Here is a 15,699-nt window from a genome sequence, read left to right as displayed (position 1 = left end):
GCCAATGATTGGAACGAATTGCAAAAATCTCTGAAGCTGGAGTCTTATATCTCCCTCTAACTTTAAGCATCAGCTGTCTGAGCAGCTTACCGATCACTGTACCTGTACACAGCCAATCTGTAAATGGCCCACCCGACTACCTCATCCCCCTATTATTACTTACCCTCTTGCTCTTTTGCACCCCAGTGTCTCTACTTGCACATCATCATCTGCACATCTATCACTCCGGTATTAATGCTAAATTGTAATTATTTTCGCCTCTAGGGCCTATTTATTGACTACCTCCCTACTCTTCTACATTTGCACACACTGTACATAGATTTGTCTATTTTTCTTTTATTTTGTGTTATTGACTGAACATTTGTTTATGTGCAACTCTGTGTTGTTGTTTTTGTCACACTGCTTTGCTTTATCTTGGCCAGGTCACAGTTGTAAATGAGAATTTGTTCTCAACTGGCCTACCTTGTTAAATAAAGGTTAAATAATAAACATATTTTTTTAAATCCTGACTCGGAACTCTACGGACAATTGTATAGTTATTCATCTTTTATTTAACCTTTATTTAAGTAGACAATTACCTTGACCTCGTGGCTTGGTTTTTGCTCTGACAATGACTGTCAACTTTGGGACCTTACCACATGTGTGTGCCTTTCCAAATCATGTCCAATCAATTGAATTTTCCACAGGTGGACTCCAATCAAGTTGTAGAAACATCTCAAGGATGATCAATGGTACAGGATGCACCAGAGATAAATTTTGAGTCTCATTACAAAGGGTCTGAATACTTATGTAAATAATGATTTTCTATCAATTAGTGTATTTGAGTTTAACCCCAATATTTGTGGTATTATTTGTATTTTCAGATGGATTAAACTGAAATTGCAACCAACTTTCTAAGGCTTTGATTTAATTTTAAAATAACTGAAAGTGAGAGGTTGTAATCTGAATAAAGGGGAAAAGGCCATTCTTGAACATGGGGTGAGACATTCTCACTAATCTGCTAGAGAACCAGTTCCGATTTAAGTATAACATGTGTATGATGGACGCCTTTAGAGAGAGGTCTAATGCTTTAATATTTAATACTTTCTGCTCTCTGAATTCGTATTCATTTTATAAATAGGCCTGTTTAATTTATTCTGTCTTGCCATTCCAAATAAAATTTAATATTCTTTGCTCCTATCTAACGAGTCACAAACCCGGATCCGGGATCCCCCCATCAAAAAAGCAGACTAGCATAGCCTAGCCTAAAGCTACAGGGATATCATATAATAAAATGTTCATGAAATCACAAGTCCAAGACACCAAATGAAAGATACAGATCTTGTGAATCCAGGATTCATTTCTGATTTTTTAAATGTTTTACAGGGAAGACACAATATGTATTTCTATTAGCTAACCACCATAGCAAAAGACACAACTTTTTTTTCTCCACCATTTTTTTCCTGCATAGGTAGCCATCACTAATTCGACCAAATAAAGATATAAATAGTCACTAACCAAGAAACAACTTCATCACATGACAGTCTGATAACATATTTATTGTATAGCATATGTTTTGTTAGAAAAAAAAAAAAAAAATTCAGGTATAAATCACAGTTCTACATTGCAGCTGCAATCTGAAATAGCGCTGAAGCAGCCAGAATAATTACAGAGACCAACGTCAAATACCTAAATACTCATCATAAAACATTTCTGAAAAATATACAGCGTACAGCAAATGAAAGCCCAACATCTTGTGAATCCAGCCAATATTTCAGATTTTTTAAGTGTTTTACAGCGAAAACACAATATAGCATTATATTAGCTTACCACAATAGCCAGAAACACAAGCAATTTACCAGCAGCAAAGGTTAGCGATCGTAACAATCCAGCAAAAGATATATAATTTTTGACTAACCTTGATATACTTCATCAGATGACAGTCCTGTAACATCATATTACACAATGCATATAGGTGTTGTTCGAAAATGTGCATATTTAGCAGCACAAATCATGGTTATACAATGTGATTAGTAGCAACATTTCAGGCAATCTGGAGAGGCACCTAATCTAATCAATAAATAATCATAAACTTGACAAAAATACAGGTTGGACAGTAAATGAAAGATACAATAGTTCTTAATGCAACCGCTGTGTTAGATTTTTAAATTAACGTTACTACGACATACAGGGTACGTTATAGCGAGACCCCACCAAAATGAATGGAGGAATAATCATTTTAAATTTTTCCACAGAACAACGAATTAACATCATAAATAGTTTTTACTTTTTGATGAGCTTCCATCAGAATCTTGGGCAAGTTGTCCTTTGTCCAAAATAATCGTTGCTCGGTTGTAGATTGTCGCCTTCAACTTTGGAATTAGCTGTAAACATTAGCCATGTGGCGAAGACGTGCCCAACTCACTATTGCGCAGCACAAAGAACATTTCGAAAATCGCAATACACTCTCATAAACTGAAATAACTCGGTTTAAAATAACTACGTTATGATGTTTCTAATACCTATATCGAATAAAATCAGAGCCGGATATATCTAAGGGCTATAACGGGAGCTTTCTAGAACGCCATCCTGAGGTCTGCCTTGCGTCATGGCGAACGAAGGAAAGAGAGGACATCACGTTCCGAGCCTATTTATAAGGCCTCAGATCTGCCTAGCAACTCCATTCCAATTCTCACTATTTGCTGACATCCAGGGGAAGGCGTATGCAGTGCATCTCAACCAATAGAAGACAGGCAAATTAATAAAGCGACCTCAGAACAGCCTGCATGATTTCAGACTTCTCACTTCCTCACAGGAAAATTGCTCCAACTCGAGTTCTGTTTAACTCACAGATATAATTCAAACGGTTTTAGAAACTAGAGAGTGTTTTCTATCCAATAGTAATAATAATATGCATATTGTACGAGCAAGAATTGAGTACGAGGCAGTTTAATTTGGGGACGATATTTTACAAAGTTGAAACAGCACCCCTATAGTGACAAGAAAAAACAAGTCGATAGGTGTAGGCAAGACTATAAGCAAATAGGTAAACTTGTCACACCCTCACAATTCCAGTGGGTCAGAAGTTTACATACACTAAGTTGACTGTGCCTTTAAACAGCTTGAACATTCCAGAAAATGATGTAATGGCTTTAGAAGCTTCTGATAGGCTAATTGACATCCTTTGAGTCAATTGGAGGTGTACCTGCGGATGTGTTTCAAGGCCTACCTTCAAACTCAATGCCTCTTTGCTTGACATCATGGGAAATCAAAAGAAATCAGCCAAGACCTCAGAAAAAAAATTGTAGACCTCCACAAGTCTGGTTCATCCTTGGGAACAATTTCCAAACACCTGAAGGTAAACCATTGTTCATCTGTACAAACAATAGCAAGTATAAACACCATGGGACCACGCATCCGTCATACCGCTCAGGAAGGAGACACATTCTGTCTCCTAGAGATGAACGTACTTTGGTGCGAAAATTGCAAATCAATCCCAGAACAACAGCAAAGGACCTTGTGAAGATGCTGGAGGAAACAGGTACAAAATTATCTATATCCACAGTAAAACAAGTCCTGTATAGACATAACCTGAAAAGCCGCTCAGCAAGGAAGAAGCCACTGCTCAAAAACCGCCATAAAAAAGCCAGACTACGGTTTGCAACTGCACATGGGGACAAAGATCGTACTTTTTGGAGAAATGTCATCTGGTCTGATGAAACAAAAATAGACCTGTTTGGCCATAATGACCATTGTTATGTTTGGAGGAAAAAGGGGGACGCTTGCAAGCCGAAGAACACCATTCCAACCGTGAAGCCTGGACTTAAAGGCTTTAATTGCATCAAGAAGTTCCTCCTCTGTAATTTGGCCTCCACATGAGTCTTTCCATAAAGTCGTTAATTTTACATTATTAATAGAAAAACAATCCATAAAATTATCTTTGGTTTGTGGAGATGGAGGAGACTGAAACGAAAACATATGCTTAAGGTACTTTGCCACCTCTATCAAAATATTGTTTGGTGAATCATGGTCGACTCCATCATTTGAAACAAGTTTCAGTAAATTATTTTTGGTAGCATTTCTATGTGGAAGATTAAAAAATAATTTGGTGCATTTTCCCCCATATTCCATCCAGTGCGCTTTATTTGTTATAATATATTACACTTGATCTTTCTTCAATAAGTTCCTCCATTTATTAGTGTTTTTCCTCTAACATATTCTGTGCCTCTATGGTACAGTTTTTATTTCTATCTGTACTATTAGTCCTTTCATGTCCTTTGTTAATGTGGACTCTTTTGACCTAAATTGCTTTGGTTTTAGAGATGAGTACTGAATTGCATGGCCTCTAAAGGCACATTTAAAAGTGTCCCATACAAAAAGGGTATTTGCTGTACCGATGCTGTACCTATGTCAGAAAAAGTCAGTTAGAAATTCTTCTGTCCTAGTTAGAAACAAGTTATCATCCAATAGCCTTTGATAAAATTTCCAATATCCTCGCACATGTGGAAATTCTGTTAGAGTAAAATATATATGCTAATGATTTGATGGCCTGACCGCATTCTGTCCCCTATGAACACTTTTTAAACTTTTGGTGCCAGCGAGAATGACATAAGAAAATATTCAAGACGACTAGCTTGATTCAGTCTCCGCCATCTATATCTCACTAGGTCAAGGTATTTAAGCCTCCATATATCCACTAGTTCCAATATATCCATGACATTTGTGATTTCCTTAAGTGCATGAGGGTGATAGTTTGTGTGATTTCCTTTACGGTCCATTGAGGTATTTAAATCCATATTATAATCTCCCACCATAATAATAGAGTCTTGTATTTGTTGTAGGTTTGATAAATTATTATATATATTTTAAAAGAAGCATCATTATTATTTGGACCGTATAGATTAATGAGCCATATCTGTTTATTGTCCAATAACATACTTAAAATCATCCATCTACCTTGCGGATCTGTTTGGAAAATTTGCACATTTGGATCAAAATTATTGTTAATTAATATCATCACCCCTTTTGAGTATCTTTGCACATGAGAGAAGTATATTTCGACCCTCCCGCCCCCAGTCCTTTTTTCACACATATTCATCTAAAACTGTTGAATGGGCCGAGTATGTGATCAAGACAAAGGAGATGATTGTGGACTACAGGAAAAGGAGGAACGAGTACTCCACCCATTCTCATCGACGGGGCTGCAGTGGACCAGGTTGAGAACTTCAAGTTCCTTGGTGTCCACATCACCAACAACACACTAAGACAGCCGTGAAGAGGGCACGACAAAGCCTATTCCCCCTCAGAAGACTGAAAATATTTGGCATGGGTCCTCAGATCCTCAAAAAGTTCTACAGCTGCACCATCGAGAGCATCCCTGCCTGATATGGCAACTGCTCGGCCTCCGACCGCAAGGCACTACTGAGGATAGTGCGTACGGCCCAGTACATCACTGGGGCCAAACTTCCCGCCATCCAGGACCTCTTTACCAGGCGGTGTCAGAAGAAGGCCCTACAAATTGTCAAAGACTCCAGCCACCCTAGTCATAGACTGTTCTCTCTGCTACCGCACGGCAAGTGGTACCGGAGCACCAAGTCTAGGTCCAAAAGGCTTCTTAAGGTCAACGACTTCATGAACTTTACCAAGTACCAGGATATTGCCAGGAGGCTGAAGTGGAACTTCCACCAAGACAATAACCCCAAGCACACATCAAAATCCACAAAGAAATTGTGAATTTACCACAAAATCTAAATTTTACAATGGCCATCTATGGACTTGAACCCCTTTGAAATCCTTTGGAGCATACAATATACAGTGACTTCAGTGACTTCAGAAAGTATTCACACCCCTTGACATTTTACACATTTTGTTGTGTTACAGCCTGACATTAACATGGATTAGATTGTGTCACTGGCCTACACAATACCCCATCATGTCAAAGTAGAATTATGTTTTTAGCCATTTTTTACAAATTAATTCAAAATTAAAAGATTACATTTCTTGAGTCAATAAGTCAACCCCTTTATTATGACAAGCCTAAATAAGTTCAGGAGTAAAAATGTGCTTAACAACACATAATAAGTTGCATGGACTCACTCTGTGTGCAATAATAGTGTTGATGTAACGCTTGTCGTTGGAGTGAGGTGAGGACCAAAGCGCAGCGTGGTAAGTGTCCATATTCAATTTAATAACTGAACACTAAGAATACAAAAATAACAACGTGAATGATAGAAAACGAAACAGTTCCGTATGGTGAAAACACACACACAGGAAGACAACCACCCACAAAACACAAAGGAAAACAGGCTACCTAAATATGGCTCCCAATCAGAGACAACGACTGACACCTGCCTCTGATTGGGAACCATACTAGGCCAAACACATAGAAATATAACCATAGAACAAAACATAGAAAAACAACATAGAATGCCCACCCCAACTCACGCTCTGACCAAACTAAAATAAAGACATAGAAAAGGAACTAAGGTCAGAACGTGACAGTTGAACATGATTTTTGAATGACTACCTCATCTCTGTACCCCACACATACAGTACAATTATATGTAAGGTCCCTCAGTCGAGCAGTGAATTTCAAACACACATTCAATCACAAAGACGAGAGAGGTTTTCCAATGCCTCGCAAAATAAGGGAACGTATTGGTAGATGGGTAAAAATAAAGAAAGACATTGAATATCCCGTTGAGCATGGTGAAGTTATTATTACACTTTGGATGGTATATCAATACACCCTGTCACTACAAAGATACAGGCATCCTTCCTAACTCAGTTGCCGGAGAGGGAGGAAACAGCTCACTAATTTCACCATGAGGCCAATGGAAACTTTAAAACAGTTACAGAGTGTAATGGCTGTGATAGGAGAAAACTGAGGCTGGATCAACAACATTGTAGTTACTGCACAATATTAACCTAATTGAGAGAGTGAAAAGAAGGAAGCCTGTACAGAATCAAAATAATGCAAAACATGTGTCCTGTTTGCAACAAGGCACTAAAATTGCTTACCAAGAAGACAGGGAATGTTCCTGAGTGGCCTAGTTACAGTTTAGACTTAAATCTGCTTGAAAATCTATGGCAAGACTTGAAAATGGTTGTCAAGCAATGATCAACAACCAATTTTACAGAGCTTGAAGAACTTTGAAAAGAATAATGGGCAAATGGTGCACAATTCATGTGTGGAAAGCTCTGAGACCTACCTAGAAACACTCACAGCTGTAATCACTGCCAAACAGTGGAGGCTGCTGAGTGGAGAACGGCTCATAATAATGGCAGGAATGGAGCGAATGGAATGGCATCAAACACCTAGAAACGATGTATTTGATGTATTTGATACCATTCCACTGATTGCGCTCCCATCCTTACCAGGAGCCCGTTCTCCCCAATTAAGGTGCCACCAACCTCCTGTGCTGCCAAATGTGATTCTAACATGTATTGACTCTGGGGGTGTATACTTATCTAACCAAGATATATTTCTGTTTCATTTTTCATGATTTGTATTTTCTTTTAAATGTCTTCCACTTTGACATTACAGAATATTTTGTGTAGATCGTTGACTAAAAATTACAATTAAATCCATTTTAATCCCACTTTGTAACACAAGACGTCAAGGGGTGTGAATACCTTCTGAAGGCATTGCAGCCTAGTAGTTATTAAAAAAGCAGCTCAGTATTTGTATTATCTATTTTATACAGTATTTTTGCTCCTCTTTGTCAAGCCTAGAATTAATGTTGGACCTGACTATGTGTCTCGAAAATCAGAAAAACCTGTCACCATGGGAACCCAGGTTGTCAAATAAATCTGGGTAATTTTTTAAAACTTAAGGTGCAGAGTGAAACCTCTTAGGGGATTTAAGTGCATGTCTGTGTTCTGGGATCAGTACCTTAAGGAAAGGGAGAGAAGATAACAAGAGAGAGCTGACACTGGTGATGTCACAGCATATACCTGAGCTGATGACTAAGGTCCATGAGCAGGCAGCAAGCACTGTTTCTGATTGAATTTGTACTATTAATAGTGCTACCGTTGAGGACCTGAGAGTTAAGGCGTACGCATGCTTCCCATCCGAAACAGTTCGGAACAGTTTGTGTGTAACGTCTCCTTCCAACTCACACTTTCAAACACGTAGATCCCCTGAACGCAGCTCACTTTCCAGCCCACTTTCCAGCTCACACTCTCAAACACGTAGATCCCCTGAACGCAGCTCACTTTCCAGCCCACTTTCCAGCTCACACTCTCAAACACGTAGATCCCCTGAACGCAGCTCACTTTCCAGCCCACTTTCCAGCTCACACTCTCAAACACGTAGATCCCCTGAACGCAGCTCACTCTCCAGATCCCAATCACCTGAATTCTGATCACCGGTTCACAACTGTATGTCATTATCACACACTACTTAGTTCAGTTCTTTGCACCCCCATCATCGTGAGGTATTGTTTGTTTTGTAACACACTTCCATTTGGAGCGCTGGGTTCCCCTGTAATTTACTCCTGCCATGTATGATAGTTTTTGCCTGCCTCACTAACGACGCCTTTTGCCTATTCCCTGTTTATTTCCTGTTACCAACCTATTGCCTGATCTCCTGGACGACGTTACTATCCTTTTCCCTGCCTGTACTGTTGCCTTTTTTGGACCCCTTGTGTATGACCTTCTGCCTGCCCCTGGACCCAGCTACCTGCCTCCTCCTGTGGTCCTTTACAATTAACACCTGCTGTGCCCTGCATTTGAAACCAGCTCTCTGTCTCCCATCGTGTTCATTACATTGTGCATATATTATGATAACATTTTGTTACGTGTTTGTTGGTTTTTGGTTTTCGGCAAGTTTTTTTTTAAGGCTATTCACTCACACAAAAATCTTTCTTGAGGCAAGCCGAAGTTTGGAGCCTAAGTCTACGCCCCTTCGTCAGTCATTGGTCAACATTAGGGATTCTTCAATTTAGTGTTTGTCATTCAATTAAAGACGTCTCATTTTCATGCTAATTTTGTTCACTTGAGAAATATTGCACCAAACATCTTATTTCAACCTGGTCTCAGAGCATTTCATATCATTCTGTATGTAAATCAGAGACACTCCATTTGGTATGATACACAACATGACCAAAAGTATGTGGACATCTGCTCGTCAAACATCTCATTCCAAAATCATGGGCATTAATATGGAGTTGGTTTTCTCTTTGCTGCTATAACAGCCGCCACTCGTCTGGGAAGGCTTTCCACTAGAGGTTGGAACATTGCTGAGGGGACTTGCTTCCATTCAGCCACAAGAACATTAGTAAGGTTGGGCACTGATGTTGGGCGATTAGGCCTGGCTCGCAGTCGGCGTTCCAATTCATCCCAAAGGTGTTTGATGGGGTTGAGGTCCGGGCTCTGTGCAGGCCAGTCAAATTCTTCCACACCGATCTCAACAAACAACTTCTGTATGGACCTTMTATGCTCTAGCGTTAAGATTTCCCTTCACTGAAACTAAGGGGCCTAGCCCGAATCATGTAAAACATTCCTAGACCATTATTCTTCCTCCACCAAACATTACAGTTGGCACTATGCTTTGGGGTATCCTCCAAACCCAGATTTGTCTGTCGGACTGCTAGATGGTGAAGCGTGATTCATCACTCCAGAGAAGGCATTTCCACTGCTCCAGAGTCCAACAGCAGCAAGCTTTACACCACTCCACACCCTCCAGCCGCTTGGCATTGCGCATGGTGATCTTTGGCTTGTGTGCGGCTGGTCGTCCATTGAAATCCATTTCATAAAGCTCCCGACTAACAGTTGTTGTGCTGACGTTGCTTCCAGAGGCCTTTTAGAACTCGGTATTGAGTGTTGCAACCAAGGACAGATGATTTTTACATGCTGTGCGCTTCAGCACTCGGCAGTCCCATTCTGTGAGCTTGTGGGGCGTACCACTTCATGGCTGAGCCGTTGTTGCTCCTAGATGTCCACTTCACAATAACAGCACTTAAAGTTGACCAGAGCAGCTCTAGCAGGACAGAAATTTGACAAACTGACTTGTTGGAAAGGTGACATACTATGACTGTGCCACGTTGAAAGTAACTGAGCTCTTCAGTAATGCCTTTCTACTGCCAATGTTTGTCTATGGAGATTTCAAGGCTGCACACTCAATTTTATACACCTGTCAGCAACATGTGTGGCTGAAATAGCCGAATCTACTCATTTGAATGGGTGTCCACATACTTTTGTATATATTGTGTATGTTACGTTTCGTATGGTATGTATTCGTTTTTGGATGTCCATCCTCCATTTCGTATAATATGTTACAAATTACAATTGGTATGATATGTTACGAATTTGCAAAATGTACAATATGTTACAAATTTGCAAAACATATATGTAAAAAATTCTAATTTGTTGTGGCTAACGTTAGCTAGGTGGCTAACGCTAACATTAGATAGCTGGCTAACATTAGCTAGGCTAGGGGTTAGGATTATGGGTTAAGGTTAGGAGTTAGGTTAAAGGGTTAAGTTTAGGTTTAGTGGAAGAGTTAGCTAAAAGGGTTACGGTTAGGGCTAAGGGAAAGGTTAGCTAACATGCTAAGCAGTTGTAAAGTAGCTAAAAAGTAGTAAGTTGCTAATTAGCTAAAATTCTCCGTGATGAGATTTGAACACACAACCTTTGGGTTGAAAGACATTTATATTTTACATCCGCCCATATACCCAGATCAACAACCCACCTTTAATTTTTGTCATAAGTAATCTTCTGTCTTGTGTAACCATACCAAACGTAACATATCGCACTAGCTTGAGTGTTCCGGATTGATGTTTCCTATGTTACGTCTAGTCAATGAGACCAGGCTGCTTAGTTAGATGTAAAGCGACTAAGATCTCCTTGGCAAAAACGTCAAAATTAACGAGTTATTTTAGATTAATTCAGACTATTTTGAGGAAGTATACTAGCTACAGCGTTTCAAGATGGACAAACAATACTATTGCTGCTTTTTCTTGATTTTCAAGCGAAGGTCTTTTAAGGGAGTATGCAAGTACACAAGTTAGGCTAGGCGCCAGCCGAACCGAGCATGCCTTTAGCTCATAATAATGGCTGGAACGAAGCAAATGGAATGGCATTAAACACCTGGAAACCATGTGTTTGATGTATTTGATACCATTCCACTGATTCCGCTCCAGTCATTAACACAAGCCCGTTCTACCCAATTAAGGGGCCACCAACCTTCTGTGGTCAAGAGACAGATACTTCACCGGATGCATTAATGTGAAGCATCCGGTTGGCGCTTCCACTCAATACCCATTATGGTGATGAGAGGAAGCCCAGTGGACGGCAGTGGGAGAAGATGAAGCAAGATGGATTTTGGCCGACATTCTGTTCATTTTATTGTCGATGAAACATTTGATCTCCGTAACATTTTCTGTTTCCAAAACTAGAATCTGTAACAAACAAAGTGTACTGCGTTTTTTTAGACTTTACCCTTTGCCGAAGTTTTAAAAATGTGCATAGTTTAGAAAGAGTGCAAGGGCGAATAGTTTTTGCACACGTGCACTTCACAAATACATGCTAGAATGCATCAATAGCATCTCACTAGCTCAAGCCCTTCTGGCTTGTTCTGCCAATTATGATGAATTAATTTGCTTCCATTGGAAAGGACAGGCTCTGGTCTATCTTGGGTTAGTTATAAAAAACTTTGGTTACGATACTCATGAAAGTAAAATACATTAATTAAATGGAATAAAATGAGCTTGCTGCTGAAGCTAAGCAGGGTTGGTCCTGGTTGGTCCCTGGATGGGAGACCAGATGCTGCTGGAAGTGGTGTTGGAGGGCCAGTAGGAGGCACCCTTTCCTCTGGTCTAAAAAAAGACCCAATGCCCCAGGCCAGTGATTGGGGACATTGCCCTGTGTAGGGTGCTGTCTTTTGGGTGGGATGTTAAATGGGTGTTCTGACTCTCTGTGGTCATTAAAGATCCCATAGCACTTATCGTAAGAGTAGGGGTGTTAACCCTGGTGTCCTGGCTAAATTCCCAATCTGGCCCTCATACCATCATAGTCACCTAATCATCCCCAGCTTACATTAGCTCATTCATCCCCGCTCCTCTCCCCTGTAACTATTCCTCAGGTCATTGCTGTAAATGAGAATGTGTTCTCAGTCAACTTACCTGGTAAAATAATGGTTAATAATAATGAATTGTGCATACTCATACAGTATGCTGTCCGTCTGTTTATAATATAATGTTTGGCCCACTGAGTTAACTCCCATCACAGAGCATGTTTTGCACAACCAAATATTACACTTCCTCTTATTAATTTTGTGGTTGTTTTAATCTCTAGAGAGACTTTGTTAAAAACTGACCAATACTAATTGCCTGGTTTGAGGACTCTTTTACAAGTAAAATAGCTCTATTGACATTGCATAGTGGACACTGAGGCTCTGAGGGCAATATTAATAACACGATTTCTTCTCAATTTGACAAAATGACAAGCAGAGACAGAAGCAATTATGCAGCATTCCTAACTCAAGAGTTTTGGTGGCAGAAAGTCATACACTGGACAGCAAAGGAGAAATATACAGCATGGTGGCTAGTTTTACAATAAAAGCACCTGACCTTTACTGAACCTGAGCTACTTTCAGTGAAACTCTGTGAAAAGGAGAACCATAACTAGAAAAAAGTTATCTAAATGGGATTATTTTGATATATAGGTAATGCAGTGCAGAGGCAGAGATTCACACAATGTTAAAGGACATTTACAATTGAATCCCTTTTCAGAAAGGCCTCGCTTCTCACTCATCTGGTATGTGGTTAACTGTGCCCAATGTCCAGATTCTACAACAGTATCAATCTCATTCCACACAGATCCCATTGACTGGTTATGACGCTGCCCATGTGTGTAGTGTATGCTTTCAGCAAGTCAGATAACAGTCCTGCAAACAAAGTTAGAGATGGCCAGGGATAAACAGTCACCCACGGGATTGGATCAAATGAGGTCTTAGGTTTCACCCTGCTCTTCTACTTCATTAAACAAATAACAACCCACGATCACCCCTCATGAATAAACTATGCATGAAGGACCATTTGGGGAAATAAAATGCTATTAATTATTGAAGGTGAATAAATCTTCAGGCATGGTGGAAACTTACAAAAACCTTTGTAAGAACCGAGAGCAGAAGTCTGTCAACAAGGTTATAAATCCTTTATAGAAGGTGATGAACAGATCTAATCTATTTACATTACTTAACAGACATAAACATGTATTATGTTGGCAATATATACTGTTAAGCTGTTCTGCTTTAAAATATATATATATATATGTTTTTACAATTACAATCAAATAAAACATTTCATTAAACAATCATGCCTTCAGACTGTGAGGAGAGAGAGAGAGAGAGAGAGAGAGAGAGAGAGAGAGAGAGAGAGAGAGAGAGAGAGGAGAGAGAGAGAGGAGAGAGCGAGAGAGAGAGAGAGAGAGAGAGAGAGAGAGAGAGAGAGAGAGAGAGAGAGAGAGAGAGAGAGAAGAGAGAGAGAGAGAGTGCAGTAAGTATTATGGAGAGGGGGAGGAAACATAAGGAGCGAGTGAGATAGGGAGAGACCCAGTGATGGAAAAGCGCCAGAGGAAATGTCTTCCGCCCATCAGAGGAAACAGTGAGGTCAGTTATTGTGATTGTGGGAGAAATGGGATATGTCTCAAGACAAACAACATAATAAACATGGTTTTAGATGAGATTTTTTTTTTATCAGGGCAACCATTTTAAATTCTTTGTGACTTTAATAGGACCATAAAATGGACATTTGCAATTCAGCTACACGAAATTTCAAAGCGTATGCACTCGACAGTGAGTGGATAATAGAGCAGTGAACTCAACAGAATCCCTTTCATGATCCTCAAAGAACTCATCACAAGGGAGAACACCCACACACAAATCTGAAATTCAGAACATTAAAATAGGTTATAGAATTCTCACAAAACTGATAGAAGCAGCCACAAAGCGGAATGCTCTTAATGTGGAATATCCAGAGAAGATGTCAGAGAGAGGAATGTTCAAACAGGATGACCTGTGAGCGGCTGAGGCTGGACAGCCTGGATGGTCTGAACGCTCCGATCCGAGAGTACACCTCTGCATCCGAGCTGGCGCCCCAGGACTGGTGAGGGCTGGTGGGGTGGTGTGGATGATGGGCAGGGGCAGAGGGAGAGAGAGTGAGGAAGAGAGTGGGAGAAGGGGTGGAGGCAGTAGAGGAGGGGGAAGGTAGGCGAGGGGGTAGAGACAAGATGGGGGGTGGAGGGAGGGGAAGAGTGGGTGGTGGGGAGACCGGTGGAGGTGGTACTGGGGTGACAACAATAGGGGCCACAGGGTTGGCCACAGGGGTGACCTCTATAGCATCTCCATTTGTGGGCAATATCTGGGGCAGCCTGGGGTCCTTAAGGGTGTAGGTGGCGGTGTGGTAGAAACTGTAGTACTCCAGGGCATGTCGAGCCTGGGCCAGCCTCAGTCTGTGCCTCAGCTGGAGGAGTCTGTAGAGCAGGATCAGTATCAGAGCTCCAGCCACGATCGCAAGCAGCACAGCCACTCTCACATCCAGGCTCCAGCAGCTCTGGCCTGGGCCTTGAGTGCCACAGGTTTGGGGGGAGTCAGGCTGGGGATGGGGGTGGCCTTCCTTACTGATAACTGTCTCCCTCAGTAAGGGTTGGATGGAGTACAGGAGGATGGGGTGCCTGTTCTTGGGTACAGGCTGTGGTGGGATCTGTAGCGGGGTGCCACTGGTAACCTGTGGCCTCTGCATGGTTCCCTGGTTCAGTCACCAGAGGGGTGGTGTAATGTCTGTTACTCAAGGACTGTTGGTAGTGACGGATGGAGGCAGCACTGAGCGTCAAAGCAGTTTGCTTGAAAAGGCTTCATCTTGTCTCAAACTTTAAAACACAAAGATGATGGATTTAGCAATTGTTAAGTTAAAAAAACAGAATTTCAAATGTCAAAATTAAAAGTATACATTGCATACAACTGACCAACAGACTCAAATAAAAAATCTAACATTCAGCCGAACTGAGTCAACTGTGCAGCGTTAAAAGCTTTGATTCGCCCCCAAAAAAGTGTGTTATGTTAATCAGTAAAATGTTACTTACTTCTTCTTCAAGGTTCTGGCCAAAGATACTCCATAAGACCGTACGGACACTCTGTAGCTTTCCAGGACACAAACAAAGAATTCCACCCTGTACCAATGGGAGGAAGCCCTTTTGAAAAGCAGGAAACACTGCATTTCCCCACCACACAATACCAACAGTCGATTGGACAAAACTCCCCGTCACCATGGATACAGGAAACTAGTAAAAAAATAGATTTTGGTTATCGCTATGGCAACAGCCTCCAAGAACAGACAAAACACAACATAATAATCTTAGAGTTAAATCAAAAAAATGAATAAGCAATGGATTATCCTAGATATGTGACACTGTAAGAACTTTCTGTAGCTTTCCTGGACACAAACAAAGAAATCCACCCTACACCAATGGGAAGAAGATGATGGGAAAAACAGGAAACACTGCATTTCCCCACAACACAATACTGACAGTTGATTGGACAAATATCCCCGTCACCATGAATACAGGAAACTGGTAAAGGATGTCACTGGGAGCCTTTGGTTTTTTGAGAAAATGAGAAGGTCAGAGCACTTTAGTCTCTCACACACACACACACACACACACACACACACAGAGTACAGCTGAGGGAAACTCAGTGAGCCGGAGAGAGAGAGACACTGA

General features: G+C 40.8%; 1 protein-coding gene across 1 annotated transcript; it reads right to left on the bottom strand.

Annotated features, from left to right (window-relative positions):
* Positions 1 to 13,481: 13,481 nt before the first annotated feature.
* Positions 13,482 to 15,151, bottom strand: LOC111963639 (PR domain zinc finger protein 2). Its single transcript, XM_023987157.3, has 2 exons — positions 15,064 to 15,151; positions 13,482 to 14,850 (listed from the first exon to the last, which is right to left on the bottom strand). The coding sequence occupies exon 2, from the start codon at positions 14,721 to 14,723 to the stop codon at positions 13,968 to 13,970; it is 756 nt and encodes a 251-aa protein (XP_023842925.1). The 5' UTR covers positions 14,724 to 14,850; positions 15,064 to 15,151; the 3' UTR covers positions 13,482 to 13,967.
* Between the last annotated feature and the right edge of the window lie 548 nt (positions 15,152 to 15,699).

The sequence above is a fragment of the Salvelinus sp. IW2-2015 genome, linkage group LG5 (genome assembly GCF_002910315.2).
Source record: "Salvelinus sp. IW2-2015 linkage group LG5, ASM291031v2, whole genome shotgun sequence".
NCBI classification, from domain to species: domain Eukaryota; kingdom Metazoa; phylum Chordata; class Actinopteri; order Salmoniformes; family Salmonidae; genus Salvelinus; species Salvelinus sp. IW2-2015.
The sequence above is the reverse complement of the archived record's forward strand: the minus strand, read 5'-3'. Positions and strand labels throughout refer to the sequence as shown.

What these genes read in the sequence shown, in the direction of transcription:
- LOC111963639 (XM_023987157.3), bottom strand. Translation starts at nt 14,723, where the DNA reads ATGCAGAGGCCACAGGTTACCAGTGGCACCCCGCTACAGATCCCACCA.